Below are 26,368 nucleotides of genomic sequence, written 5' to 3' on the forward strand. Positions count from 1 at the left end.
GCCTGGGCCTCTGCGGGCTGCTCTGAGCCGACTCCTAGGGCATGGGCTGTCTGGGGTGGGATTTGAACCCCTGGCTGAGGGCAGGGATCACGGCTCCCTCTGGTGGCCGGCCCCTACAACACCCCCAGCCAGGCTCAGCTCCCTTGGGCTGGGCTGTGGGGCTGGTGCTGGCGGGGCCCCTGGCACCCGCCCCCTTCTCACTGACCATACCCCTCCGCCCCGCAGGCGCCTGCCTGGGCCCCACCATCCAGATTGGGGAGGAGACGGTGATCACCGTGGACGCCAAGGCGGCGGGCAAGGGGAAGGTGACGTGCAAGGTGTCCACGCCGGACGGGGCCGAGCTGGACGTGGACGTGGTGGAAAACCACGACGGCACCTTCGACATCTACTACACGGCGCCCGAGCCAGGCAAATACGTCATCACCATCCGCTTTGGGGGCGAGCTCATCCCCAACAGCCCCTTCCATGTGCTGGTGGGTCTGGCGGCAAGCGGGGAGACCTGCAGGGAAACCTGGGGGCTGGGGGTCCCGCTGGGACTGTCTGGGTCAGCGCTGGCCCCAGTGCGACACTAGAGGGCGCTGTGCTGCAGGGAGAGGGGGCTCAGGAGGGGGCGTATGCCCCTTGTCAGTGCCGCAGGGTGGCACTAGGGGACACTTTGCTGCCCAAGCTGCCATCGTTCAGCATGGGGGGACCCTGGGTGTTACAGGTCTCCCGGCCGGGGCACTGCAGGGGAGCCCTGCCTTGGCTGCGGGACCCCTTCCTCGCTGGACGCTGTTGCTGCAGGGCTGTTAGCCAGCTGCCGCATCCCACCCCAGAGGTGGCTGCATTTTGGTGCCGGGCGAGCGACCCCTGCGCCTGGGCTGTGGGATCCTTTTGGGCATCCCCCAGCAGCGTGGCTATGAGCCGTGGAGCCAGCATGGCCACCCGCGTTAACCTGTTCCTTGCCTCCCGCCAGGCGTGCGAGACCATCCCCCACGTCGAGGAGCCGTGCGACTCGCTCCAGTTGCACCAGCCCTTCTCGCCGCACCAGGCTGGCGGCTCCCCAGCACGCTGGGTACCAGGAGCTCCCTTCGGCCTTGCTGCCTCTCTCTGCCCTATCCTGCTGCCTCTCCCCATCTCTGCCCTGGGCTCACTTGGGCCCCCCTTGCCCTCAGCAGGGCACGCACCAGCCTCCACCAGCCCCTCCCTCATAGGTGCCCGTGCATCTGCCCATGGGCGAATCTCCCGGGTGCCTGGTGCACCATGGCCATGCAGAGCTGGCACCAATGTCTGTCCCACACCCTTAAGAGGGGGTTTCGGGGCCACGGGATGAGGGTCCCCCCCAAAGCTCTGGGTGCAGTGATTTCCCCCCTGCCAATGAGCTCCACCCAGCTCGGGTACCTGTACCAGGTGCCCGCGCCCTCATGCCCCCCTTCTCTTGCAGCTCTGTCTCCCATGGGCCCGTGAGGGGCCCTGGGCCTGTCGCTCTCTGCTCCTCTCCTGCTCTGCCTCGGGCACCCTGCCTCCCATGCCAATGCTCTCTCTCTCTCTGCCCCCTCCCTCCACCCCGCCAGGCCACGGACCAGCCCGTCGCGCCCGCCGAGAGCCTGGACACCATGCTGCGGCCCTTCAACCTCGTCATCCCCCTCACCGTGCAGAAAGGGGAGATCACCGGTACGGGCGGGGGGAACCTGGCAACGGGGCACCAGCCTGGGCAGGGCGGGACGCCACTGTGGGGGGAGAGATCGCGGGGTTGGAGTGGGTGGGTGGGAGAGGAGTTTGGGGGTGGGAGAGTTTAGGAGGATTGAAGGGGTGGGGGTAGAAAGCTTGCGGGGGTTGGGGTGGGTTAGAGCGGAGGGGTGGAAGAGCTTGGGGGGTTGGTGGGTGAGGGTAGGAGTGGGAGAGTTGAGGGGGTAGTAGCGGGGGTGGAGCGGGAAGGGGTAGGAGAGCTCGGGGGCGGAGCAGGTGTTGAGGGGGGAGACCAGGTGGGGTGGGAGACCTGCGGGGGGCTGGAGGGAGGGGGTAGGGGTGGAAGAGTTCAGGGGGGTAGTAGCGGGAGGAGAGCTCGGGGGGTGGAGCGGGTAGGGGTGGGAGAGCTAGGGGGGTGGGAGGCCTGGGGCAGTCCCAGGGCAGGTGGAGGTGTCCGCTGACGGTGCCGCCCCCTCCCCCAGGTGAGGTGCGCATGCCCTCGGGGAAGACGGCCCGGCCCAGCATCACGGATAACAAGGACGGGACGGTGACAGTGCGGTTCGCACCTGTGGAGAAGGGGCTGCACGAGATGGACATCAAATATGATGGCAACCACATCCCCGGTGAGCGACTGGCCGCCCACAGCTGGGGGACCCCGGGACCCGCCCGGCCATAGCTCCTGGGGCGGGATGGGGGGATGCCCAGGACTGGCCTGGCCTCGGCTCCTGGGGCGGTTGGGGGAACACCCGGGACCGGCCCAGCCACAGCTCCCAACGCGGGGTGATGGGAGCGTCCCGCCCCCGTCCCTTCTCCTTGTTGCTGGGACTGGCTTCTCCCGACAGGGCCTTGCCCTGTGCGCCAGGCCCCAGGGGCAGGGGGTCCCATGGGGAGAAGGCCCCAGAGAGCCCTGGGGCCCCCCCTCAGCCCCCAGATGATCCCCCCCCTCCTTGGTGCCATGTCCCCCATGGCCCCTTCCTCCCCTGCCTGATATGGCCAGAGCGGGGGCCAGGCCCCACCCCCCGGCTCTGCCCCCTCCCCGGAGCCAGCACCCTGTAGCGCCAGCCTGGTTCGGAGGAGCCGGCCCCCTAGGGGGCTGAGAGCCCAGGCCTGGTGTGGGGGGTGGCTGGAGATCAGCCTGTCAGGGAGTCCCCAGGTGATGCTCTGGAACTGCTCCCCACAAAGCCAGGCAGGACTCCGGGGAGTCTCCTCTCTCGGAGCAGACTGGCTCCACAGCTTCCACCTTCCTGGGTCTGACCTCTGAGCATTCAGCATCCTCTGCCCCTCCGTGTGCTTCCCCCAGCGAGTCCGCCCGGGCGGGGTCCTGGGGAACCAGAGGTCCTGCCCCCCAACTCCGCAGTCAGACGGGACTCTCAGCCAGCCAGTAAAACAGGAGGTTTATTAGACGACAGGAACAGGGTCTAAAACAGAGCTTGTAGGTACAGAGAACAGGACCCCTCCGCCGGGTCCATTTTGGGGGGCAGTGAGCCAGACACCCCCGTCTGCCCTCGCTCCTAGTCCCCAGCCAGCTCCAAACTGAAACCCCCTCCAGCCCCTCCTCTCTGGTCTTTGTCTCTTTCCGGGGCCAGGAAGTCACCTGATCTCTTTGTTCTCCAACACCTTTAGCTATCCCCTTGCAGGGGGGAAGGGCCTGGGCCCGGGCCATTAGTTGCCAGGAGACAGAGTGTCGGCCATTTATGTGCACTGGCCTTTATCCCACCACCTAGAGACTTAAGAAATGCATAGGGTAAACTGAGGCATCCCTACAGTATTCAGAGGAAACATTAAGAACAGTCCCACTTCGTCACACAGTCCCCCCCCCCCCCCCCGAGTCTGAGGCCGAGCGCCCACCGCGCCCCTGGAGCTGCCCAGCCTGGGGTCCCCAGGGCTCAGAGCCAGCCTCTCCTGCTGGGCTGGGCCCAAGCCCCCACTCCCAGTCCCCCCGCCTCCTCCCTGCCCCACAGCACCCCCAGTGTCCCATGAGCCTCTGCCCCCCAGGACCCCCACACACACCCGACCAGCCCCCAGTCACGGTGCCCCTGCCTCCCCCTCCCCAGGGAGCCCCCTGCAGTTCTACGTGGACGCCATCCACACCCGCCACGTCAGCGCCTATGGGCCCGGCCTCAGCCACGGCATGGTCAACAGGCCGGCCACCTTCACCATCGTCACCAAAGGCGCCGGCGAAGGTACCGGGGGTGGCTGGGGACAGGGAAAGGAGGGGTGGGGCAGGGGAAGGGTGCAGGGGTGGGGGGATGGTGCGGGTAAGGGCAGGCTGGGGGGAAGGGAGGGGGCAGGCAGCGGAAGGTTGGTGGGATGGCGGGGTGGGGGGGTTGGGGGGCTGGTGGGGGGAAGTGCAGGGCAGGCTGGGGTGGAAGGGTGGGGGGGCAGGCAGGGGAAGATTGGTGGGGGGCTGGGAGGGAAGAGCGGGGAAGGGAGGGGGGCAGGCAGAGGCGGGGTGGGAGGCTGGGGGGGGGGGGAAGGGCAGGGCAGGCTGGGGGAAAAGGGCCGGGGGCCGTGGTCATGGCGCCCCTGACGGCCGGCTCCCCAGGGGGACTGTCGCTGGCTGTCGAGGGCCCGTCCAAGGCCGAGATCACCTGCAAAGACAACAAGGACGGGACCTGCACCGTGTCCTACCTGCCCACCGCGCCCGGCGACTACAGCGTCATCGTCCGCTTCGACGATCAGCACGTCCCGGGGAGTCCCTTCACCGCCAAGATCACCGGTGAGCCTCCCGCCGGGCCCCCGCCATACCCCCACCTGCCCCCGGCCAGCCCCCAGGGTCCCTGCCTGTTCTTGGAGCCCCCACCTGCCCCCAGCCAGTCCCTGGGGCCCCCGCCTGTTCCTGGAGCCCCCGCCACCCCGATGGAGCCCCACCTGCCCCCAGCCAGCCCCTGGGACCTCCGCCACGCCAATGGACCCCCACCTGCCCCCAGCCAGCCCCCAGGGCCCCTGCCACTTTGATGGACTCCCTCCCAGCCCCTGGAGCCCCCACCTACCCCTGACAGACCCCCAGCTGTCCCCCACCCGCCCCTGGGGCTCCTGCCACCCCCAACAGACAACCACCTGCACCCACCCAGCCCCCAGGGCCCCCACCTACCCTGACAGACCCCCAGCTGTCCCCCACCCAGCCCCCAGGACCACCATCTGCCCCCTGCAAGGAGCCCCTCTCTGTGGCCCAGCTGCACCCCCCCATCCCTTCCCCCCTGGCCGTGCTGCCCAGTGACAGCCCCCCCGCCCCGCAGGGGACGACTCCATGCGGACATCCCAGCTCAACGTGGGCACCTCCACCGACGTGTCCCTGAAGATCAGCGAGAGCGACCTGAGCCTGCTGACGGCCTCCATCCGGGCGCCCTCCGGCCACGAGGAGCCCTGCCTGCTCAAGAGACTGCCTAACCGCCACATCGGTACGCGCCGGGGCAGGGCCGGCTGGGCCCGTGGCTCTGGGTGGGGGGGGTGGCACCGGGCTGGGTGGGCCCGTGGCTCTGGGTGGGGGGAAGGGCAACAGGCTGCCTGGGCCCATGGCTCTGGCTGGCGGTTCCCATCGCCCGCGGGCATTGACTGTCCCGTCTCCCCCAGGCATCTCGTTCACCCCCAAGGAGGTGGGGGAGCACGTGGTGAGCGTGCGGAAGAGCGGGAAGCACGTCTCCAACAGCCCCTTCAAGATCCTGGTGGGGCAGTCGGAGATCGGCGACGCCAGCAAGGTGAAGGTGTGGGGCCAGGGCCTGGTGGAGGGACGCACCTTCGAGGTGTCCGAGTTCATCGTGGACACTCGCACCGCAGGTGAGGCTAGTGTCACGGAGCCGGGGGGCGGCCAGGGGGCTCCCAGCAGGGCTGGGTTCTGGGGGACGTCCTGACCGGAGAGGGGTGTGGATCCGGTCGGGAATCACTCCCAGAGGAAGGACCGAGGACCCCGTTGCCCCCGACAAGGGGCGGCTCCGGCAGTTAGGGTCTAGCCAGGTCTGAGCCCTGGGGAACAAAGTGTGGGGCCGACTTCCGCATGCCCACTGGGGGGGTTCCGGCTGGCTCTGGCGGGGGGTCCCAGGCACCGTGCTGGCGGGCAGCGTGCCCAGTGGGGGGCTCTGGCTGGCGCTGGGGGGGTCCCAGGCGCCGTGCTGGTGGGCAGCGTGCCCGGTGGGGGGCTCCGGCTGGCGCTGGGGGGTCCCAGGCGCCGTGCTGGCGGGCAGCGTGCCCGGTGGGGGGCTCCGGCTGGCGCTGGGGGGTCCCAGGCCCCGTGCTGGCGGGCAGCGTGCCCGGTGGGGGGCTCCAGCTGGCGCGGTCCCACAACGCTCATGCTCATTCGCCCCCAGGCTACGGCGGGCTGGGCCTGTCCATCGAGGGGCCCAGCAAGGTGGACATTAACTGTGAGGACGTGGAGGACGGCACGTGCAAGGTGACCTACTGCCCCACCGAGCCCGGCAACTACATCATCAACATCAAGTTCGCCGACAAGCACGTGCCAGGTGCGGGGGGCATGGCCAGGGCACAGCCAGACTGGCTGAGACTGGCCCCTGGGGACAGCAGCCTGCCAAGGGGAGTGTCGCTCAGTGGAGCAGCTAGAGCGGGGGGAAGGGCTGGGAGCCAGGACTCGAGGGTTCTTTCCCCAGCTCTGGGAGTGGGGCCTAGTGGTTAGAGCAGGGGGGCTGAAGGCAGAGAAACAGCACAGGTGGCTCCTGGGCATTAGGGGAGCAGCTTTGGTGCCGCTGTTTCCCCTTAGCCCAGGGGGTGCTGGCACCAAGCCCCAGGGTGAAGTTGTTTGGAAGTGCGGGGGGCTGCATTGTGTCATGCTCCCCTGAGGCGTCGTGCCGTCCCCGCGGGGGGGACGGGGTGGGTGCCATGGGCGGGGCAGGGGTGGGAGCCGTGGGTAGGGCGGGGCAAGGGGCGCGGCTGACTGCCGTGTCCATGTGCAGGGAGCCCCTTCACGGTGAAGGTGACGGGTGAGGGGCGCATGAAGGAGAGCATCACACGCCGGCGCCAGGCGCCCTCCATCGCCAGCATCGGCAGCACCTGCGACCTCAATCTCAAGATCCCAGGTACAGCCTGGGGGGGGGGCTCTGCTCCGAGTCTGGGGGACACGCCCAGCCCCATGCACCCGGGCGGGACTGAACACTGATTGGCGGGGGGGGGGGCGCTGCCTGCCCCGCCTGGACCTCCAGCAGGCAGGCTGAGCCCTGTGGATGGGGAGCCAGGACTGGGAGCCATTTGCAGCCCTCGGGGGGCTCAGGGCTGGGGGGTGGAAAGGAGTGGGAGGGCCCTTCCCCGGCAGTGGGACGCTGCTGGCTCTGGGGAGGAGCAGGCACTGGGGGGCGGGTGGGGGGTCCAGGCCCATGCGGGGCAGAGGGGCTGGGGGCAGGGGCCCAGCGCCCCCTCTCTGATTTCCCCACCCACCCCGTGCGGCACAGGGAACTGGTTCCAGATGGTGTCGGCACAGGAGCGGCTCACGCGGACCTTCACGCGCAGCAGCCACACGTACACGCGCACTGAGCGCACCGAGATCAGCAAGACGCGGGGCGGCGAGACCACGCGGGAGGTGCGGGTGGAGGAGTCCACGCAGGTCGGCGGGGCCCCCTTCCACAACGTCTTCAGCGACTTCCTGGGCCGCGAGAGCCTCGGCTCCTTCGGCAGCATCGCCCGCACCCCGGAGGGTGCGTGCCCGGCACGGGGGGAAAGTGTCTCAAAGTGTGGAGCCGTGGGGGGTGGGGGAATGTGTGTGCCTTGTCCGTGGGCAGCAGCCTGGCTGTGTGTGTGGGGGAGGGTGTCTTGCGGGCGGCGCAGGGGGTCTCACAGGCACATCGGGTTTGCACACGCGTGTGACTCAAACGTGCCCGGGTGTGCGACCCACGAGGCACTAGGGGGCACTGTGCTGCAGGGGACTCTATCCCTTCACAATCAGTGCTGGCCCCAATGCCCCAGGATGGCACTAGGGGGCGCTGCGCTGCTGGCCCCATCTCTGGCCATTGTCACCTCCTGGCTCTTTGCCTCACAGGGGCGTTAGCCCTGGTACCCTGCCCAGATCCCAGGGCAGGTGACTCCATGCCCACTCAGTGCCCATTCAGCACAAGACCCTCCTTCGCTGCCTGTCCCAAATTGGGGGCAGGGGCCGCGCCCCCCGAGCGTGGCGGGGAGAGCCTGTGCCCGCTGGTGCCGTGTGGGTGGTCGGGGCTGCAGCTCCATCCCGTAGCATAGTGTGGGGGTGTCAGGCAGGCGGTGCCCCGCCCCAGAGGTGGCTGCATGACAGTGCTGGCGGCAGTGGGAGGGCCGCAGGGCTGTGATTGGCTGACGGCCCCGCCCGTCTCTCGTTGATCAGGCGAGGCGGGCGCCCCAACCATGACAGCCCAGGTGACCAGCCCGTCGGGGCAGACGGCCGACGCAGAGATCATCGAGGGCGAGGACAGCGCCTATAGCGTGCGCTTCGTGCCCCAGGAGATGGGCGCCCACACCGTCCACGTCAAGTACCGCGGGCAGCACGTGCCGGGCAGCCCCTTCCAGTTCACCGTGGGGCCCATGGGCGAGGGGGGCGCCCACAAGGTGCGGGCTGGGGGCACCGGCCTCGAGAGGGGCGTCGCTGGAGTGCCAGGTAGTGTGGCCTGCGCCCGGTGGGCACCAGAGCCCACATGGCTGGAGGGGAGAATGGGGCATTGGGGGGCAGGGGGGAGAGATTGGGGAGCTTGGGCATTGGAATGGAGTTGGCTCAGGGATGGGGTGGCTCGGACATTTGGGGGTGGCTGGGGCATTGGGGGGTGGCTCAGGGATGGGGATGGCTTGGGCATTTGCGGGCGGCTGGGGTATTCAGTGGCGGCTCAGGGAAGGCGCATTGGGGACGGCTGGGGTGTTTGGTGGCGGCTCAGGGAAGGCGCCGGCTGGGGCATTTGGGTGTGGCGCTCAGGGATGGGGCATTGGGGACGGCTGGGGCGCCAGGGGGTCTGGGGCGCTGGAGTGTGGGGCGCTCTGGGCCCAGGGCCCGCCCCTGACAGCGCTCTCTGCCCCCAGCCGAGTTCAGCATCTGGACGCGGGAGGCAGGCGCCGGGGGCCTCTCCATCGCCATCGAGGGGCCCAGCAAGGCCGAGATCGCCTTTGAGGACCGGAAGGACGGTTCCTGCGGCGTCTCCTACATCGTGCAGGAGCCAGGTGGGTTCGCGAGGCGGGACCCTGGCTCCTCGCTGCCCCGCCAGCCCCCCATCTGCCTGGCTGTCCTCCGCAGCCTGGGCTGGTGCCGCCCATGGCTCAGACCCCTCGTGTCCCGTTGTGGGGTGGCTGGGGGTGCAGGGCCGGCAGTGCAAAGGCAGCCGATCCCCAGCCAGTCGCCGGGCTCCGTCCCCTGCACGTCGTTCCCAAGCATCCCCCCACGGCCATGGAGGGCCCTGCACATCCTCACAGCTGCCCCACGCCCCCAGCCTCCTGCTCCCAATCTCCTGGCAGCTTTGAGGGGCAAAGGAGCCCTCCCCCCAACAGATCAGCCTGCCCCTTTCGACCCCCAGCCCCCCTCTGCCTGCGGAGCCCCTTGAACCTGACCTGGCCAGCTCTGCGGGTCCCCCAGGGCGGGGGCTTCTGGCCTGGGAGCTGCAGGACTCAGCCCCCAGGGACTCAGTGGCCCTGGAGCCATCCCCCCAATCCCTGCTCCCGTCGTGGTGCCAGCCCTGGGCCCATGGCACCCAGCCCAGCTCGGCAGCCTGGCCTTTGGAGCTGCGCCGGTGCCCCGGGCTGCCGGGCCGGAGCCTGACCCGAACTGCTGGCTCTGCTCCCCAGGGGACTACGAGGTGTCCATCAAGTTCAATGAGGAGCACGTCCCTGACAGCCCTTTCGTGGTGCCGGTGGCCTCGCTCTCCGACGACGCCCGCAGGCTGACGGTGACCAGCCTCCAGGTACCACGTGGCCAGCCTGGCGGGGGGGAGGGACAGTGTTCGGTGCCAGGGGCCAGCGCACGCGGTGCTGGCACCAGAGGGACGCGAACCACAATCCCGCCAGCGTCCCTCAACCCTGACCCGCAGCCCCCTGATAGCCCAGCCCTAGAGTCCCCCTCCCAGCTCTGCCGGTACCCCTCAACCCTGACCCTCAGTCCCAACCCATAGTCCCCTGCGTGTCCCCCAGCAGATGGGGCGATTGCAGTGGGGCCGTGGTCCCTGCAGCCTGGGAAGACCCCAGAACCGCGACCATGTGCCCGTCTGGTCTGGGGGGGCGGATCTAGCAGGGTGCAGGGCTTTGACGTGCCCATTGCTGCGGGTCTCCCTCTGCCCCCCTCTGTGCTGGGGGGTGATGGTCCCAACCTGGGTTAACCCAAGGCTCCACTGGCCTCCCCCCGGGAACCGGCCCCTGCTGCTCCCAGCGCCGCCCGGGCCTTGGCTTCACCCCGCTTTGCCATCGCAGGAGACGGGGTTAAAGGTCAACCAGCCAGCGTCCTTCGCGGTGCAGCTCAACGGGGCGCGGGGTGTGATCGACGCCAAGGTGCACACGCCCTCGGGCATGGTGGAGGAGTGCTACATCTCGGAGCTGGACAGCGGTGAGGGCGCCCGGGCTCAGAGCAGGCGCGAGGGTCTGGCCATGGGCAGGAGGAGGTGCCCGGGGCTGGCCGGATGGGTGATTGCACCCAGGCTCCAGCCCGGGAGTGGTTTTGCCCCACGGGGCCTGGAGACTCAGGAGATGCAGAGCCGGTAACTGGCCTGAGGGTGGCGCCTTCAGGGTCAGAGCGAGCAGCCTTGGCGGCCTGTGCCAGGCCGGGCGGGTTCCTCAGAGCCCCTGAGCCTCGGGTGGGCTGGGCGGGCGCCGGCAAGGGGCCAGGCCGAGCTCTCTAAGCCCTGCTCTCCCCGCAGATAAATCCACCATCCGGTTCATCCCGCGCGAGAACGGCGTGCACTCCATCGACGTCAAGTTCAACGGGCGTCACATCCCGGGCAGCCCCTTCAAGATCCGCGTGGGGGAGCAGAGCCAGGCTGGGGACCCGGGCCTCGTCTCGGCGTACGGCCCGGGCCTGGAGGGCGGCATCACAGGTAGGGGCGCATGGCCCCCTCCCAAGCCCATGCCTGGCTGCTCTCTGCAGGGGGGCAGGGCGCGGCCCTGGCTGGTGCCCTTGTGCCATGTCCTGGGACGTGGGAGGAGATCCAGGCGCCAGAGCTGGTCCCCGAGCCGGGCAGCGCCAGCACTTGGATGGGAGTCCACCAAGGAGATCCAGTGGATCGGGGAAGGGGACGCTTGGCTCTGGGCCGCCCCCCATGCGGTGGCACTTGGCGGGCTGTGCCCGTCTCTCTCCCGACACCCAGAGGTGTAACCCTCGGAGGTTGGCCTCTCCCCCTTGTGGGTACCCGTGGTCCCATGGCCCTCGCTATCCCCGGCTCTGCTTAGCCTCTGGCGCTGCAGCCCCCTGGTGCCCGTTGTGGAGGGTCCCTACTCCTGGGGTCCAGGGGCTGGGTCTGGCAGGCCCTGCCCTTGCTGCCCGCTAACCCCCGTCCCGCCCCAGGCGTGTCCTCGGAGTTCTTCGTCAACACGGTGAACGCTGGCTCGGGCGCTCTGGCTGTCACCATCGACGGCCCCTCCAAGGTGAAGCTGGACTGCCAAGAGTGCCCCGAGGGCCACAGGGTCACCTACACGCCCATGGCGCCCGGCAACTACCTCATCTCCATCAAGTATGGCGGCCCCCAGCACATCGTGGGCAGCCCCTTCAAAGCCAAGGTCACAGGTACGGCCACATGGGAGGGGCGGAGCCTGGCCACGCACGGGGAGAGGGGCAGAGCTCGGCCAAGCATGGTGCGGGGGCAGGGTCCCAGCCATGCCAGTGGCTGGGGGGCAGGGGAGGATCCTGTCCAGGCTGGGGGCAGCCCCTCAAGGCCTCTTGTGAGAAGCGGGTGTGGGATTCAGGCACCAGGGGCTGGCTGGCTGGAGGCTACGGGCCAGAAGGGGGTCACCGTGTGTGCGGGGGTGGTTGATTACATGTCCCCCTGCCCCTCTCCAGGGCCACGTCTCTCCGGCGGCCACAGCCTCCATGAGACCTCCACCGTCCTGGTGGAGACAGTCACCAAGTCCTCGTCCTCCGTGGGCAGCAGCTTCAGCTCCATGCCCAAGTTCTCCTCCGACGCCAGCAAGGTGGTGGCCCGGGGGCCCGGGCTCACCAAGGCCTTCGTGGGCCAGAAGAACACCTTTACCGTGGATTGCAGCAAGGCTGGTATGGGAAGGGCGGGGCCTGACCTCAAGGGGCGGGGTCTAGTGGGAAGGGCGGGTTCCGGCCACAAGGGGTGGACCTGATGGGGAGGGGTGGGGCTTAACGGGGATGGGAAGAGCCTGTCCAGCAGGGGACGGGATTGGTGGGTCACGTGGTTGGGGGCGGGGCGCTAACGTGGGGCACAGGAGTTAACTCAGAACCAGGTCTCCTTCAGCACTGCTGGGGGTCAGGGTGAGCCCCTGAGAGCGGGGCGGAGGGCATAGCGGGGGAGCACCGGTTCCCCAGTTTCCATGGGGTTTCTGGTGCTGGGGGCACTGTGCCCTGCAGGGACCTGGCCCAAGCTGCACCCCTGGGCCCCCCCGGGACGCTGTCTCCTCCTCACCCCCCGCCGCGTTCTCTGCCCCCCGCAGGCACCAACATGCTGATGGTGGGCGTGCACGGCCCCAAGACACCCTGCGAGGAGGTGTACGTCAAGCACGTGGGCAACCGAATCTACAACGTCACCTACACTGTCAAGGAGAAGGGGGACTACGTCCTCATCCTCAAATGGGGCGACGAGGGCGTGCCAGGCAGCCCCTACCAGGTCACCGTGCCATAGCCAGGAGCCAGTGCCCAAAGCTGCGGCGCCTCCCCCGGGCACAGTGAGGCGCCCACCCCCTTCCCCTCCTCACACACACACATATGCGTGCGCGCTTCCACCCCCAGGCCCGTGCCCCCCGAACTCCGTCCCACCCGCGGGTGAAGAGCTATCAGCCACGGACTCCACTGTCTTGCCCTGCACCAAGGACTGTTCTTGCCAAACGGTGCCCGCCAGCTACCCACAATGCTCCTCTGCAGGACCGTGATGGGGGCACTGGGCTGGGTGAAAGGAAGAGAGGAACTTTTTATAGCAGTTTTTCATCACTTCCTCTCTCGCTTTCCTCCAGTACTAGCCTAGCTGGAGGGGCAGAGGGCATGGCCAGCATGCACACCAGGCGCAGGTGGGCTTGGCTAGGGTGCAAAAGGGGTGGAGGGCATGGCTGGGGTGCAGACCGGGCACATGGGGCACAGGGCATGGTTGGGCACAGACTGGCAGAGGGCATAGCTGGGGATGTAGATGGGTGGAGGGATGGTTGGGCACAGACTGGCAGAGGGCATAGCTGGGGATGTAGATGGGTGGAGGGATGGTTGGGCACAGACTGGCAGAGGGCATGGCCCAGGGCGAAGTGCATGACAGAGGGCAAATGAGGTTGGAGACGGGCTAGGTATAAGCAGGAAAGGGGCCCCTGTGTGTCGCCCCCTGGGGGACATGGCAGGGGCAGGAAGCCGCTTTCCCAGGTTGGGGCCCCTGGTTGTAGGCAGGCGAGGGGCGAGCTGCTGCCGTTGGGGGGGGGGGGGGTGTCGGCGTGCACCTCAGGGCTTCTCTCCCCGCTCTGAGCGAGTAGCCCAGCCCTGAGGACCGAGGGAGGGGCCTGGGAGGGGCTGGACAGGGGGGTGCCACCACAGGACATACCAGCTCAGCCCAGGTGAGGGGCCCCTGCCCCACAGGAAGGGTCTGGGGGCTGCTCGGTGAGCTGTGGAGCCAGCGCCAGGGAGGGGAAAACCAAGTGGGCTGTGATGCCCGCTACCCCCCGGGCCGGAGCCCACTGCCCCCACACACACACACAGCCCAGAGAGCCAAGCCCTAGGGAAGCGGGGAGCTCCCAAGGGTGCTGGGGGCCTGGTAGGTGTCTGCTCATCCCCTGCCCTTGGCCAATGCCCACTGTGCCCTTCTGCCCCTCCTTGGCCTCCGGCGCTGCCCACTGCCTCCCTGACCTGCTCAGTGTCTGACTCCTGATGCTTTTTGAAAAACACACCCCCTAAAAACCCCCCTCCCCCAGGTGCCCGGCCCCTGGTGTGCGGTCTGCGGGTGTCCCCGGGTCTGTACGGGCGAGGGGAGCCCCTGGCACTCCCGGCCCGTTCTCTGCCGAGCGCCGTGGCCGGCCACCCTGCCAGGGAAATAAAGTGACTTGCTAAGATGCCCCGGGCTGCTGTCTGTGTCTCCTGCGCCGCGATGGGGCGACGGGAAAGGCCCCTGCCCCGGCCGCTCTCCAGCCTCTGTGGTCTGGGGATGTTGCTCCCCAGTGCCAGGTATTCCTGGCCCCACCCAGCAGGGCCCCCCAATACTCTGGCACCCACTGAGTTCAGGGAGCTGAGGGGCAGGTGGAGCGGCTGGCCCCCTCCTGTGTAACGTTAGCCTTCGGCTGGTGCAGCTCCTCTCTTCCCTGCCGTCCCCCCCTCGATTCTCCATGAGTGGGGCTGGCCTGGCCACCCGCTGCCAGCTGCACTGCGCCCCCCAAGGATGGGGCAGCCAGCCAGGCCTTGCCTGGGGATCCCAGTTAGAGCTGGTTGAGAAAAGTGGTGCCCTGCTCCTGGGGGTGGATCCCCCTAGAGGGGCCAGCAGCTGACCCCCATGGTGCCCCCTACTGTGGGGGCTGGCTGTGGGCCCTAAACACAGGACCAGGCTCGCCAGAACCCAAATAATGGGCTGGACTACTCTGGATTAGCTGGGTCCCTGCCCGATGGAGCCAGAGCTGGGGAACACCCAGGCTGGTTGCCTCGTGGGGGGCACAGTTTGGTACAGTGTGGTCCAGCTGGTCAGAGCCAGGCACCTCTGACCCCCCCCCCCCCCCCCCCGGCTGGGGTCACACAGCGGCTGGGGGTTGAGCTGGGCTCCCTGAGCCAGCCCTGGCCTGCTGGCAGGTGGCTCTGTAGCGTGATGGCATCACTGCGTTTCCCCGTCTGCCAGGGTGGGGCCCAGCGTTTCCGCCTCCCACTCCACGTGCTGCCAGGTGTCGCTGCCACCCCGAGCAGAGCGGGTGCGCCAGGCTCCCGGGCAGCGCTCTCCCCGGGGGTTTGCCAGCCAGGTCGCCCAGAACAGAATGCCGCTGCGGGGCCCAGAACCAGGCCCGGGCTCGGCACTGAACAAAGGAGGCGCTGCAAACGTCTCCCAGGGCAGCTGAGCACCAACACATCAACACCCCACGCCCCATGGCACAGGTGGGCCTGGCCCTAGCCAAGTTCTGGGAGGGGAGGGGTTAGAGCAGGGGGCTGGGAGCCAGGACTCCTGGGTTCTATCCCTGGCTCTGGAAGGGGAGTGGGGTCTAGTGGTTAGAGCGTGTGGGGTGGGGTGGGGTTGGGAGCCAGGACTCCCAGGACGTTTGCCAGGATTGGCAAATATAGTTCCCCTTTTTAAAAAAGAGAAAAAGGAGGATCCGGGGAACTACAGGCCAGTCAGCCTCACCTCAGTCCCTGGAAAAATCATGGAGCAGGTCCTCAAGGAATCAATTCTGAAGCACTTAGAGGAGAGGAAGGTGATCAGGAACAGTCAACATGGATTCACCAAGGGCAAGTCATGCCTGACTAACCTGATTGCCTTCTATGATGAGATAACTGGCTCTGTGGATATGGAGAAAGTGGTGGATGTGATTTATCTTAACTTTAGCAAAGCTTTTGATACGGTCTCCCACAGTATTCTTGCCAGCAAGTTAAAGAAGTATGGGCTGGATGAATGGACTATAAGGTGGATAGAAAGCTGGCTAGATTGTTGGGCTCAACGGGTAGTGATCAACGGCTCCACGTCTAGTTGGCAGCCGGTATCAAGCGGAGTGCCCTGGGGCCGGTTTTGTTCAACATCTTCATTAATGATCTGGATGATGGGATAGATTGCACCCTCAGCAAGTTTGCAGATGACACTAAGATGGGAGATAGGTAGATATGCTGGAGGGTAGGGATAGGGGCCAGAGTGATCTAGACAAATTGGAGGATTGGGCCAAAAGAAATCTGATGAGATTCAGCAAGGACAAATGCAGAGTCGTGCACTTAGGACAGAAGAATCCCATGCACTGCTACAGGCTGGGGACCGAATGGCTAGGTAGCAGTTCTGCAGAAAAGGACCTAGGGGTCACAGTGGTCGAGAAGCTGAATATGAGTCAACAGTGTGCCCTTGTTGCCAAGAAGGCTAACGGCATTTTGGGCTGTATAAGTAGGGGCATTGCCAGCAGATCGAGGGACATGATCATTCCCCTCTATTCGGCATTGGTGAGGCCACACCTGGAGTATTGCGTCCAGTTTGGGGGCCCCACTACAGAAAGGATGTGGACAAATTGGAGAGAGTCCAATGGAGGGCAACGAAAATGATTAGGGGGCTGGAGCACATGGCTTATGAGGAGAGGCTGAGGGAACTGGGCTTGTTTAGTCTGCAGAAGAGAAGAGTGAGGGGGGATTTGATAGCTGCTTTCAACTACCTGAAGGGGGGTTCCAAAGAGGATGGAGCTCGGCTGTTCTCAGTGGTGGCAGATGACAGAACAAGGAGTAATGTTCTCAAGTTGCAGTGGGGGAGGTCTAGGTTGGTGTGACAAACTGGGACTGTTCTTAATGTGGTCTTTGAGTGGGGAGTGTTGGCTGGGAAGGCAGGGGAGTGTGGCTAGGATGGTCTGCATGGGGGGATGGGAGACTGGCCGTGAGGGAGAATACCTGAGCATGTAACATGAGAACCCAGGAAGGGGTTAGAGGCCAGGTGACACCTTTGCCCGGGAAACTGAACAAAGGGAGAGCGAGTGGCAGAGCTGGCTGGTGGAATGGCTGGGAGGCAGACAGGACTCTGACTTCCCAAGGGGGCTATGGTGCCCTGGGACCCCAAGATGCACCTATTTGGGGGGGGGTGTCCTGCTGTCTGTGCCTGCAAGACCTATCTTGGACTGTGCTCCTGTCGTCTAAATAAACCTTCTGCTTTACTGGCTGGCTGAGAGTCATGGTGAATTGCAGGAAGCCGGGGGTGCAGGGCCTGGTGTCCCCCCACACTCCGTGACAGTTGGATATTAGGAAACACTATTTCACCAGGAGGGTGGTGAAGCACTGGAATGCGTTACCTAGGAAGGTGGTGGAATCTCCATCCTTAGAGGTTTTTAAGGCCCGGTTTGACAAAGCCCTGGCTGGGATGATTTAGTTGGGTTGGGCCTGCTTTGAGCAGGGGGTTGGACTAGATGACCTCCTGAGGTCCCGTCCAACCCTGATATTCTATGATTCTATGACTCCTGGGTTCTAGTCCTGGCTCTGGAAGGGGAGTGGGGTCTGTCGTGGACCCACATGGTCAGTGCTATGTCCCCAGTTTTGGCTCAGTCTCTGAGAGGGGCCCTTCAGTGGGGCAGACCCCCAAGGGGGTTCGCTCGGCCTCCAGGCTAATCCCCGCGGTCTCATTGCGCCCGGAGGCTGGGTCTGCTCCGTGAGTCCCACCACGCGGGAGCCGTGCGCCTCTGGGGATCACGCATTGCGCCCAGCATCTGCGGTGCCGCTGCCCCGGCTGGCAGCAGAGGCGGGTTTAGTCGGTAGCTGGCGCCCGGCCTAGGAGGCCTCATGGCAGCTCAGAGCCCAGCCAGGCCGCAGGGAGCCCTGGGCTCAGGCTCCGTCTGTCCGTCCGTCTGACCTCCATGGTCCGAATCCCCCCTCCTCCCCCCCGAGTCCTGTGTTCCTGCAGCTCTGGCCCTGCGGCCAGGCAGGGGGTTGAGCTCCGTGGGGCACTAAATGCCTGGAGGCCATGTCCAGGGCACAGCACCCAGCCAGCTGGGGCCACCCTGGGGTGTCATTCTGACCCTTCCCCCGCTGGGAACAACGCAGCACCCAGGGAAACTGAGGCACGGGCAGGCTTCATAAGAAATACTACAAACAATCCCCACTTCGTTACAGGGTCTGGGGGATGATGGGGGGGCAGGACTCCTGGGTTCTTCTCGGGGGGGGGGGGCACAGAGCATAGACACAGGGGCCAGCGAGCCATCAGCACCACGGCGCATGCGTAGAAGCGCTCCGCCGGGCTCCGAGCGGTCGGTGCGAGATGCGCATGCTCAGAATGGTCGGGGAGGGAAGCCAGCAGCGCACGCGCAGACGGGTGCTGCAGGGGCAGGCCGCGCATGCGCCGAGGGTATAAGCGGCGGACGGCAGACGGCAGCGGACTGGAGCCATGGCCGGGCGGGGGAAGCTGATCGCGGTGCTGGGGGACGAGGACACGGTGACGGGCTTCCTGCTGGGCGGGGTGGGCGAGCTCAACAAGCACCGCAAGCCCAACTTCCTGGTGGTGGAGAAGGACACGAGCCTGACCGAGATCGAGGAGACCTTCCGGTGCGCGGGCGAGACCACCGGGGCGCGCGGGGGGCAGCCGGGCGAGACCACCGGGGGGGGGCGGGCAGCCGGGCGAGACCACCGGGGGGGGGGGGGGCGGGCAGCCGGGCGAGACCACCGGGGCAGCCGGGCGAGACCACCGGGGCAGCCGGGCGAGACCACCGGGGGGGGGGGGGGCGGGCAGCCGGGCGAGACCACCGGGGCAGCCGGGCGAGACCACCGGGGGGGGGGGGGCGGGCAGCCGGGCGAGACCACCGGGGGGGGGGGGCGGGCAGCCGGGCGAGACCACCGGGGCGCGCGGGGGGCAGCCGGGCGAGACCACCGGGCGGGCAGCCGGGCGAGACCACTGGGGCGCGCCGGGGGGGGGGGGGAGAGAGCTGAGCCTGGAGCTGCGGGGGACCTCGGAGTCTGGCTCTGCCTATCCAGTGGGGGGGCAGGTGCTGGCTCCGGGAGGATTGGGGGGGGGGCGGCAGGTGCTGGCTCTGGGAGGATGGGGGGGGGGCAGGTGCTGGCTCTGGGAGGATGGGGGGGGCAGGTGCTGGCTCTGGGAGGATGGGGGGGGGGCAGGTGCTGGCTCTGGGAGGATGGGGGGGGCGGCAGGTGCTGGCTCTGGGAGGATGGGGGGGGCGGCAGGTGCTGGCTCTGGGAGGATGGGGGGGGCGGCAGGTGCTGGCTCTGGGAGGATGGGGGGGGCGGCAGGTGCTGGCTCTGGGAGGATGGGGGGGGCAGGTGCTGGCTCTGGGAGGATGGGGGGGGGGCAGGTGCTGGCTCTGGGAGGATGGGGGGGGGCAGGTGCTGGCTCTGGGAGGATGGGGGGGGGCAGGTGCTGGCTCTGGGAGGATGGGGGGGGGGCAGGTGCTGGCTCTGGGAGGATGGGGGGGGGGCAGGTGCTGGCTCTGGGAGGATGGGGGGGGGGGGCAGGTGCTGGCTCTGGGAGGATGGGGGGGGGGCAGGTGCTGGCTCTGGGAGGATGGGGGGGGGGCAGGTGCTGGCTCTGGGAGGATGGGGGGGGGGCAGGTGCTGGCTCTGGGAGGATGGGGGGGGCAGGTGCTGGCTCTGGGAGGATGGGGGGGGGCAGGTGCTGGCTCAGGGGTGTCCGTTCCCCCAGTGCAGGCCCCCCCTGCCCATCCCTGCCTCCCCCCGCAGGAGCTTCCTGGCCCGCGAGGACATCGGCATCATCCTGATCAACCAGTTCATCGCGGAGCTGATCCGGCACGTGCTGGACGGGCACACCCGCTCGCTGCCCGCCGTGCTGGAGATCCCCTCCAAGGAGCACCCCTACGACGCCACCAAGGACTCCATCCTGCGCCGCGCCCGGGGCATGTTCACCGCCGAGGATCTGCGCTAGGGGCCGCGCTGCCTGGCACCGCCCATGCCGGCTCCCTCCCTCCCTCGGCGCGGCTGCTCCTGCAGTCCCTCGGGGCGATGAAAAGCATCTTCCACCCACCCCCCGGGGTGAACTGCGGCAGCCCCCTGTGCCGGGGCGTCCGGGCCCAGACTGGCTCCCCGGGGGCTCGTGTTGGGTCTATGTGGCGCTCCTCCTCCTCCCCACCCTGCCCCTCTGACCCCCCTCTGGGGCTGCAAGGGCCTCCCACTGGCTGCCCCCAAACCCCTGTGTGCTGGGGGGCAGGGGCTGCTTGCCAGTTGGCATAGGGGGGGTGCAGTGGTAAGGAGGGTGCCAGAGCTGGCCCATGCCCCTTGCTCGGCCGCACCCCTCTTGTTTCCCAGGGCCCCGGCTCCCCCTGCCCTCCATGTGCTGCCGGATCCACCTCGTCTATGTTCCTGTGACGGTTGAGCTGTTACATTAAATCAGAGTAGTCCCACCCCCCCGCCCGATTCCTGTGCTCTGTGCTGGGGGCAGACACCCTCCCGAGGTGTGCTGTGCCCCAAAGCCCCCATGTGGGCAGAGAGCCAGCAGGGAGGGGGCGCGGCTGGAGAGCGAGGAGTTAAAACCAAGCCAGGCAGAGGAGCTGCCGTGTGCTGGGCTCCCTGCCTGTCCGGGCCAGCTCCAGCTCCAGCCAGCCGGGGCCGGTCCCAGCCCAGCGCCCTGGCCCTGCACTGGTGCTCTCCTGCCTGCTGGGAGCTCACTGGTCACGCCTGTCACTCAGCAATGGGGGGGGGGGGTGCAATCCTGCCCTTCTCTTCTCCCACCCACCCACCTGCCCCTTCTTCTGTGTGCACCTGCCCTTGGCCGGGGTGGCGATGAGGCTGCCGGCTCTCAACAGGCACCAGCCTTTACTCCCAGTGACTCTCTGCCAGCAAAGCTCCTCTCCGGGCAGGCCCTGGCTTGGCCCTGGCCAGGGGGGCTGCTTCTGAGCCCGTCCCGTGATCCCAAAAGGGGAAGTGCCTCTGACTCATCCGCAGGCGGCTCTGAGGAGCCCGCAGCTGTCTCGTCCTCAGGACCAGCCCCAGGCCTGGTGGCCCTGACCTAGGCCGGCGGCATCCAGGCCAGCCTGGCTCGTGGCCCTGACCTAGGCCGCCGGAGGGATGTGCAGCGACCTGCCCCCTGCTGACAGCGGGCGCGCTCGGTGCCTGCTGCGCGTGGCGCTCCCCTGCTGAGGCTGCCATGCCCCAGAGAAACGGGCTCGGTGCTGGTAGCTGACCAGCGTGTGGTGCCCTCTGCCCGTCCAGGCTGCCAGCGCTGAGTCCAGGAAGGCAGGTGCTGGCTGGGGAGCTCCAGTGGCTGGTGAATCTCCTGCTCCTAAACACGGCGAGGGGGACTGAATATGGGTGCTACTATCTCCTTCCTCGGCTCTCCCTCGGGCCCAGGGAAGCTGCTGGCTGCTCCACTCCCTGCGCTGGCTGCTTCCTGCCTCCCGGGTTCAGTTTTGCCGTGTCCCAGCTGGCTGCAATGCTGGGCAGAGCCCTGAGTGGAGGAGCCGCCCTGTGCCAGCTCCCTGCCCCCCTGGGACAGCTCCAGCCAGCCAGGGCCAGTCCCAGCCTGGGTCTGAGCCTGCCCTCCTGCCTGTTGGCAGCTCTGGCTCTGGCCCCAGCACAGAGCGGGACAGACCCAGTGGGCCCCTGCTGCTGCCGGCAGGGCTGGGGCGGTGGATGTGCTGAGCCACGTGGGCCGGCTGTCTGCTGCTGTGGAGCGCAGGGCGAGTGGGGGAGGTCCTGGGGCTTGTTAGCCAGCCCACGGTGCCCGTGGTGCTGCGAGCCGGCCAGGAGCTTCCACAAGCTGTATTACGTGGTGCTGCGTGGCAGGCAGGAGCTAGAGCGACCTGGGCAGATGAGCCAGCAGGCCCCTGAGCTGGGGCCAGTGTGGCCGGGGAGCGGCTCAGTGCCGATGAATTAACCATTGGCACAGTGCAGGGGGAGGCATGGCTTATACAGCGAGCTGGGCTGCCCTAGGAACACACGTGGGGCGGGGCTGGGAGCGGGGCTCAGGCGAGCTGATCACAGGGGGTCTCTGGGTCTGCCCTCAGGCGGGTGTTGCTAGGGGAGCCTGGCAGCCTGCCCCCTCTAGGGCCCCCCTGCTCCCTGGGCAGGCCGGAGAAGCCCAGGTGCTCTCTAGGGGGCATGCTCTGCCCTGGCGCATTGCCTACCAGCCAGGCTCTAGGTCCCACAGCCTGGTGCCGGCAGCCCCCTCCCACAGTTTGTCAGCACAGCCTTCCCCAGCCCCTAGGTGCCAGCCTGGGGCATGCGGCATGTGCTGCTCCCCTCCCGTGAGCCCTGGGGGGCCTGTCTGTGCTCTGGCCCCCAGCCCCCCCCCGTGGTTCACTGCCCATTGGGTGAGGCATGCAGGCTGGGGGCTTTGCCCAGTCTGAGCCTGGAGGGCAGCCCAGGTGGGTGACTGTGGGTTAGTCGCTCCCCTCCCTGGGGCTGTGGGGACCCCCTCCCTGTGGGGCAAAAGCCCCCCCAGCCAGCTGCTGTCACCCTGATTTCTGACTGCACCACCCACCGCGCTGCTCCCCCTGAGGGTTGGCCTAAGCTTCCTACGTGTCCCTGCTCTGCCCCTGTCCAGCTGGCAGAGCCTTTGAGCGACCCCCTGCCCTCCGCACAGCTTCAAGCTGCCCCCAGCAGAGCCTTGGATCCCGGCCCCAAATACCTGCAGCCAGGCACTGACCCACCCACTCTCCAGCCAGGCAGTAACCTGCCCAAGGTCAGTCTGTGGCAGAGCTGGGAACCCAGGAGTCCTGGCTGCTAGCGCCCACCCCAGGCACAGCACCTGCCCCCTCGGGCTGGCATCTGCTGGCCAGTGCCATTTGCCCTGGGTCCCTCTGCAAGTCCTTCGGGGGGAGGGGGGCAGTATTCTAGCAGCCACAAGTACAGGCCCAGGTTTAATCCATTGGGGCTTGTAGACCCCTCCCGCCTCTGAGCCCTCTCCTAGGAAGGGGCTGGGCTTTGCACCAGGCCATGCTGGAGGGGGGGATGTAACGATGCTGTCTTTGGTGGGACACAACTGAGAGTATCAATTCATGACAAATTGCTTAGAACAGGGCAGTCACAGCCCCAGGCTAGTGGTTCTCCACCTCTAAGGCACCAAACCAGCCAGACTAGGAGGACTTGGGTTTCACTCCACTGGCTAACCACAAGTCACACAAGCAATTCCCTCAGACACTCCAGTTTCCCAGTATCAACACCAGGGCCTCTTGTTATGGGGAGGAATGGTTATGAAAACCAATACCCCAGTAAAAGAAAAAAAGGTTCTCCTGATCCCAAAGGACCAAGCCCCAGACCCAGGTCAAATGATAACTTAGATCTTACCCAAAATACACCCTTAGAGCCAATTCTTACTAACTAAACTAAAATTTATTAAAAAAGAAAAGAGAGAGCGTGTTGGTTAAAAGATCAATATACAGACAGACTTGAATTCAATTCTTGAGGTCCAGATACATGGTTTGTAGTTGCCAAAAGTCCTTTTAGAAATAGTCCCTAGGTTATAGTCCAATGTCCATATTCAGGGTGACTCCAGTCAGTGACTGGGGATCTCAATCCTTGTGGCTTAAGGTTTCCCCCTCTTGAAACCCAAAGCAGATCTGAGATGCAGCAGGATCGTGTCCCAGGGTTCTTATACATTTCCAGTAGCTTCTTGGCCTGAGAAAACAATAGGCTTTAACTCTCCTTCTCCCAAACATCCTGGCAATTAGCACAGGGTAATTTATCCATTAACAGTTCAGATCCAGGTTACCACAACCTTCAAAGAGACACATAGACAATAATACTATTTCACTCAAGTGTCTTCCTAAATGTTAATATTCCTTTTTTGATCTTTGAATCAAAGCTATAGCAATAGACAAGACTTGTTTGCTGACATCACAAGCCCTGAGCAAACACCTACCCTTGAGATCTCTAACAATGCCGGCTGCATTTCAAAGCTCTGTTCATTTACAGATCTTCCTAACCAGTCTCTAAAGTTCGGCCATGGGTCACCTCAGTCTGGGAGATAATTAGCAGCTGTGTTAGTCTGTATCTGCAAAAAGAACAGGAGTCCTTGTGACACCTTAGAGACTAACCAATTTATTAGAGCATAAGCTTTCGTGGGCTACAGCCCACTTCTTCGGATGCATCGAATGGAACATATAGTGAGGAGATATATATACACATACAGAGAACATGAACAGGTGGGAGTTGCCCAACCAACTCTAAGAGGCTAATTAATTAAGATGAGCTATTATCAGCAGGAGAAAAAAAACCCTTTGTAGTGACAATCAAGTTAATGAACTCTTCCTGGCCCTGTGTCACTTTTCAATGAGATATTATATTACTGTGAGGAAGTAGCAGGGGGGCTCTGGGTGGGAGAGGGGGAGCAGGCAGAGCCCACCTGGATGCAGAGAGACTGGGATGTGCTGGGCTGAGGGAGGCCAGGCCTGAGGGCCGGAGAGTTTCCTGTGCTGGGTTCAACACTCAATAAACCCTCCTGTTTTACGCTGGCTGAGAGTCACTCCGGGCTAGAGAACAGGGTTGTATCAACCCCTTTGGGGGTGGAGGCCCCAGGGTTACAGAGCGAGGGGACTCCCTGAGGGGGCCCACGGCAGAGACAGACGTGCTAAGGTGCAGAGAGATGTGGCTCCAGGAGGTGGAGGGGCCTGACCCCGGGAGAGAGCGGACCCCTGAGAAGGGCTGTCGCACTGAAGGGGGCTCCCCCCATGGACCACACGGGGCCAAGAGTGGGCACGATCTGTGAGTCCGTGACAACTACACTCATAACATCATGGGGGAGTGACTCCCAGAGCAACCCCCCCTTTCCCATCAGCACCAGTACAGCCCTGGCCCATCCGATCCTGGGGGCAGCTGGTCCCCCCCACTCACCGAGGGGGCAGAGGTGCCACAGGGACAGGCAGCATGTAAGCAGCGATGCCCAGCCTCAGTGACCCCTGGGCTGGCTAGCAGGGGCCGCGGGCAGCTGTGGGGATGGAGGGCACCGCTGGGGGGCTGCTCTGGGTGAGATTCAGACATCCCTGCCCTGGAGCCATTGCTGGGGCCCCGGAGCAGGGCAGCCGGGTCAGCGCCAGGCAGCCCCTTGCCCCCGGCCTCTGTGATGCAGCTGCCATGGCAACACAGCTGACAATGGTACCAGCTGCCCCGGGCTGGGGGCGGGGAAAAGGCAGCAGGGACGGGACCCGAGCCCCAGACTTGTGCCCACAGGTTCCCTGGTGCAGGAGGCCCTTGGGGCGCAGCTCAGCCTTGCCACAGGGGGGCACCCCGCAGCACTCTGGCCCGTGGCAGAAGACGGGGGTAGCCGCGGGGGCGTCTGAGCGCAGCGAACCCAGGGGCGGCCGGCAGGTGCCACCATGGCACGCCAGCTGAACATGGACACGCTGCAGCAGGACTTCTGGAAGGAGGAATACCTCAAGGAGCTGATGCTCCGCTTCCGCTGGCACCAGCGCTACGGGGCATCCGTCAAGGCCAGGCAGGAGCAGCTGCGCCAGCGGCGGCAGGCCACCGGGCAGCCGCTCAAGCTGCCCGCCCTCCAGTCTCCGACGCCCATGCCCCAGGCCGAGCAGCCGCCCGAGGAGCCCACCAGGGCCGCTGGAGGCATCCAGGAGGGGGAGATGATGCCCGTGGCGCCGGAGGTGCGGCAGCTGCTGTACCAGGGCATCTCCCAGGACGGCGAGGGCCGGCGGCGCTACCTGACCCTCCGCACGGCCCACGCGCCTGAGGAGAAGTACTACACCCCCGTCACCACCAACTTCGTCTATGGCTGGCAGATGGGTGAGCCGGGGCAGCGGGCACCGGGGGGCAGAGCTCTGCCCGCGGCTGAAGTCTGTGCCCACAGGACCAGCTCGCCCCATAGCCCGGGGCCACGCTGGCGTGGGGGGTGCAGAGGTCGGGGGTTCCACTAGGTGGCGCTCTCCCCTCAGGGCAGTGCCTCCGGAACGGCTCCATGATGCCGGCTGTGACCTCGCAGCAGGCTGGGCCAATCAGCATAACCGGCCTGTGCTCATTTGCATACTGCAAATCGTTTGTGGCAGCAGTTGGCTCTGTTTGTCAGTGGTTCCCCAGCTCCCCCCGCCAGGCGGGGGCACCTGGCTGGCACAGGGTGGGTTTGTGCTAATAGTGCAATCACCTGGGGGGGGGGGAGAAGCACTGCCCTCTGCTGGATGGGGTGAGATCTCTTCCGCTGTGTGTCATAGGCCCTATAGTGCTGGGATGTGATGGAGATTCCCCTCTGGCTCAAGAGGCAGGGCCGTAGTTCTTGGCCAGGAGGCTCTAGTGCTGAGGGGGCCTGGCATGCACCAGCTGCCAGCTGATAGCCCAGCGAGCGGCTCTGCCCAGGAGGGCGCCAGGGCTTGGGGTTGAAGCCGGGGTCCCCTCCTGGCTCGCTGGGCATGCAGTGGGGATGCTGAGACCTGGGCAGGGCAGCATCACCGCTCTGGGGTGTCAGGGGACCCCCTCCCCGGAGCGAGATATTGGGAGCCCAGTGCTGCCAGGGGGGAAGGTTGGCAATGAGTCAGCTCTGGGGCGGGGGTCTGGGTTTCTAATAGGCCCCCCACAGCTCATCGCCCCCCCCTTGTGTCTCTGCCCAGGGAAAGCCACCACTGTCTACGTGCCCCCGTCACCCAAGTGCCGCATCGAGAGCTTCTTCCGCAAGAACGGGGCCTTCTCGCTGCTGGATCCACGCGACGTGGCCATGTGAGAGCCCGGGCTCCCCGCCACGGGGCTCTGGGCCTGGGACCGGGCCAGTCCCCCCCACCCCTGGACCACGCCGGCTGCTTGGGGTGCTGGGCTCTCCTAACACGACCGCCTGGTGCTGACCCCACTGGCTCTGCGCATCCTTCAGCCACCTGGCCGGGCACTAAGCAAACGTAGGGCCCGGGGCCTCCCTTTCACCGCTTGCACGCCGAGGCAGCTGGGCCCGGCTCCGGGTTCTGGCAGGGCCCAAGCCCGCCTGGCCATTGCCCAGCCTGACAGGCCCCCTCGGAGCAGGGTCGGGGCTCTGGGAGTGGCACCTGGCGAGGGGCAGGCTGGGCACCAGGGTGG

The 26,368-nt window shown here is 66.3% G+C and overlaps 3 protein-coding genes across 4 annotated transcripts in view; all 3 read left to right on the top strand.

The window, feature by feature from the left end:
- Positions 1 to 13,811, top strand: part of FLNC (filamin C) — a 52,528-nt gene extending 38,717 nt beyond the window's left edge. The window contains exons 30-48 of one of the 2 annotated variants that reach the window (XM_054011645.1): positions 226 to 473; positions 956 to 1,054; positions 1,554 to 1,653; positions 2,151 to 2,291; positions 3,723 to 3,851; positions 4,214 to 4,387; positions 4,908 to 5,069; positions 5,242 to 5,445; positions 5,973 to 6,125; positions 6,573 to 6,695; positions 7,065 to 7,307; positions 7,970 to 8,239; positions 8,653 to 8,790; positions 9,409 to 9,524; positions 10,027 to 10,159; positions 10,470 to 10,646; positions 11,114 to 11,332; positions 11,606 to 11,815; positions 12,223 to 13,811. In XM_054011645.1, the coding sequence (XP_053867620.1) occupies positions 226 to 473; positions 956 to 1,054; positions 1,554 to 1,653; positions 2,151 to 2,291; positions 3,723 to 3,851; positions 4,214 to 4,387; positions 4,908 to 5,069; positions 5,242 to 5,445; positions 5,973 to 6,125; positions 6,573 to 6,695; positions 7,065 to 7,307; positions 7,970 to 8,239; positions 8,653 to 8,790; positions 9,409 to 9,524; positions 10,027 to 10,159; positions 10,470 to 10,646; positions 11,114 to 11,332; positions 11,606 to 11,815; positions 12,223 to 12,410 (3,227 nt within the window). In that variant the 3' untranslated portion in view covers positions 12,411 to 13,811. The remainder of the gene's footprint in view (positions 1 to 225; positions 474 to 955; positions 1,055 to 1,553; positions 1,654 to 2,150; positions 2,292 to 3,722; positions 3,852 to 4,213; positions 4,388 to 4,907; positions 5,070 to 5,241; positions 5,446 to 5,972; positions 6,126 to 6,572; positions 6,696 to 7,064; positions 7,308 to 7,969; positions 8,240 to 8,652; positions 8,791 to 9,408; positions 9,525 to 10,026; positions 10,160 to 10,469; positions 10,647 to 11,113; positions 11,333 to 11,605; positions 11,816 to 12,222) is intronic. The other variant, XM_054011733.1, reaches the window with a different exon arrangement.
- A 3,918-nt stretch (positions 13,812 to 17,729) lies between these two features.
- ATP6V1F (ATPase H+ transporting V1 subunit F) lies at positions 17,730 to 19,772 on the top strand. Its single transcript, XM_054016137.1, has 2 exons — positions 17,730 to 17,944; positions 19,091 to 19,772. The coding sequence occupies exons 1-2, from the start codon at positions 17,787 to 17,789 to the stop codon at positions 19,290 to 19,292; spliced, it is 360 nt and encodes a 119-aa protein (XP_053872112.1). The 5' UTR covers positions 17,730 to 17,786; the 3' UTR covers positions 19,293 to 19,772.
- Positions 19,773 to 24,320: 4,548 nt separating this feature from the next.
- Positions 24,321 to 26,060, top strand: ATP6V1FNB (ATP6V1F neighbor). The gene is made up of 2 exons (XM_054016548.1): positions 24,321 to 25,099; positions 25,915 to 26,060. The coding sequence occupies exons 1-2, from the start codon at positions 24,679 to 24,681 to the stop codon at positions 26,022 to 26,024; spliced, it is 531 nt and encodes a 176-aa protein (XP_053872523.1). The 5' UTR covers positions 24,321 to 24,678; the 3' UTR covers positions 26,025 to 26,060.
- The last annotated feature ends 308 nt before the right edge of the window (positions 26,061 to 26,368 follow it).

This window comes from Malaclemys terrapin, chromosome 1 (assembly GCF_027887155.1).
Source record: "Malaclemys terrapin pileata isolate rMalTer1 chromosome 1, rMalTer1.hap1, whole genome shotgun sequence".
NCBI lineage: Eukaryota > Metazoa > Chordata > Testudines > Emydidae > Malaclemys > Malaclemys terrapin.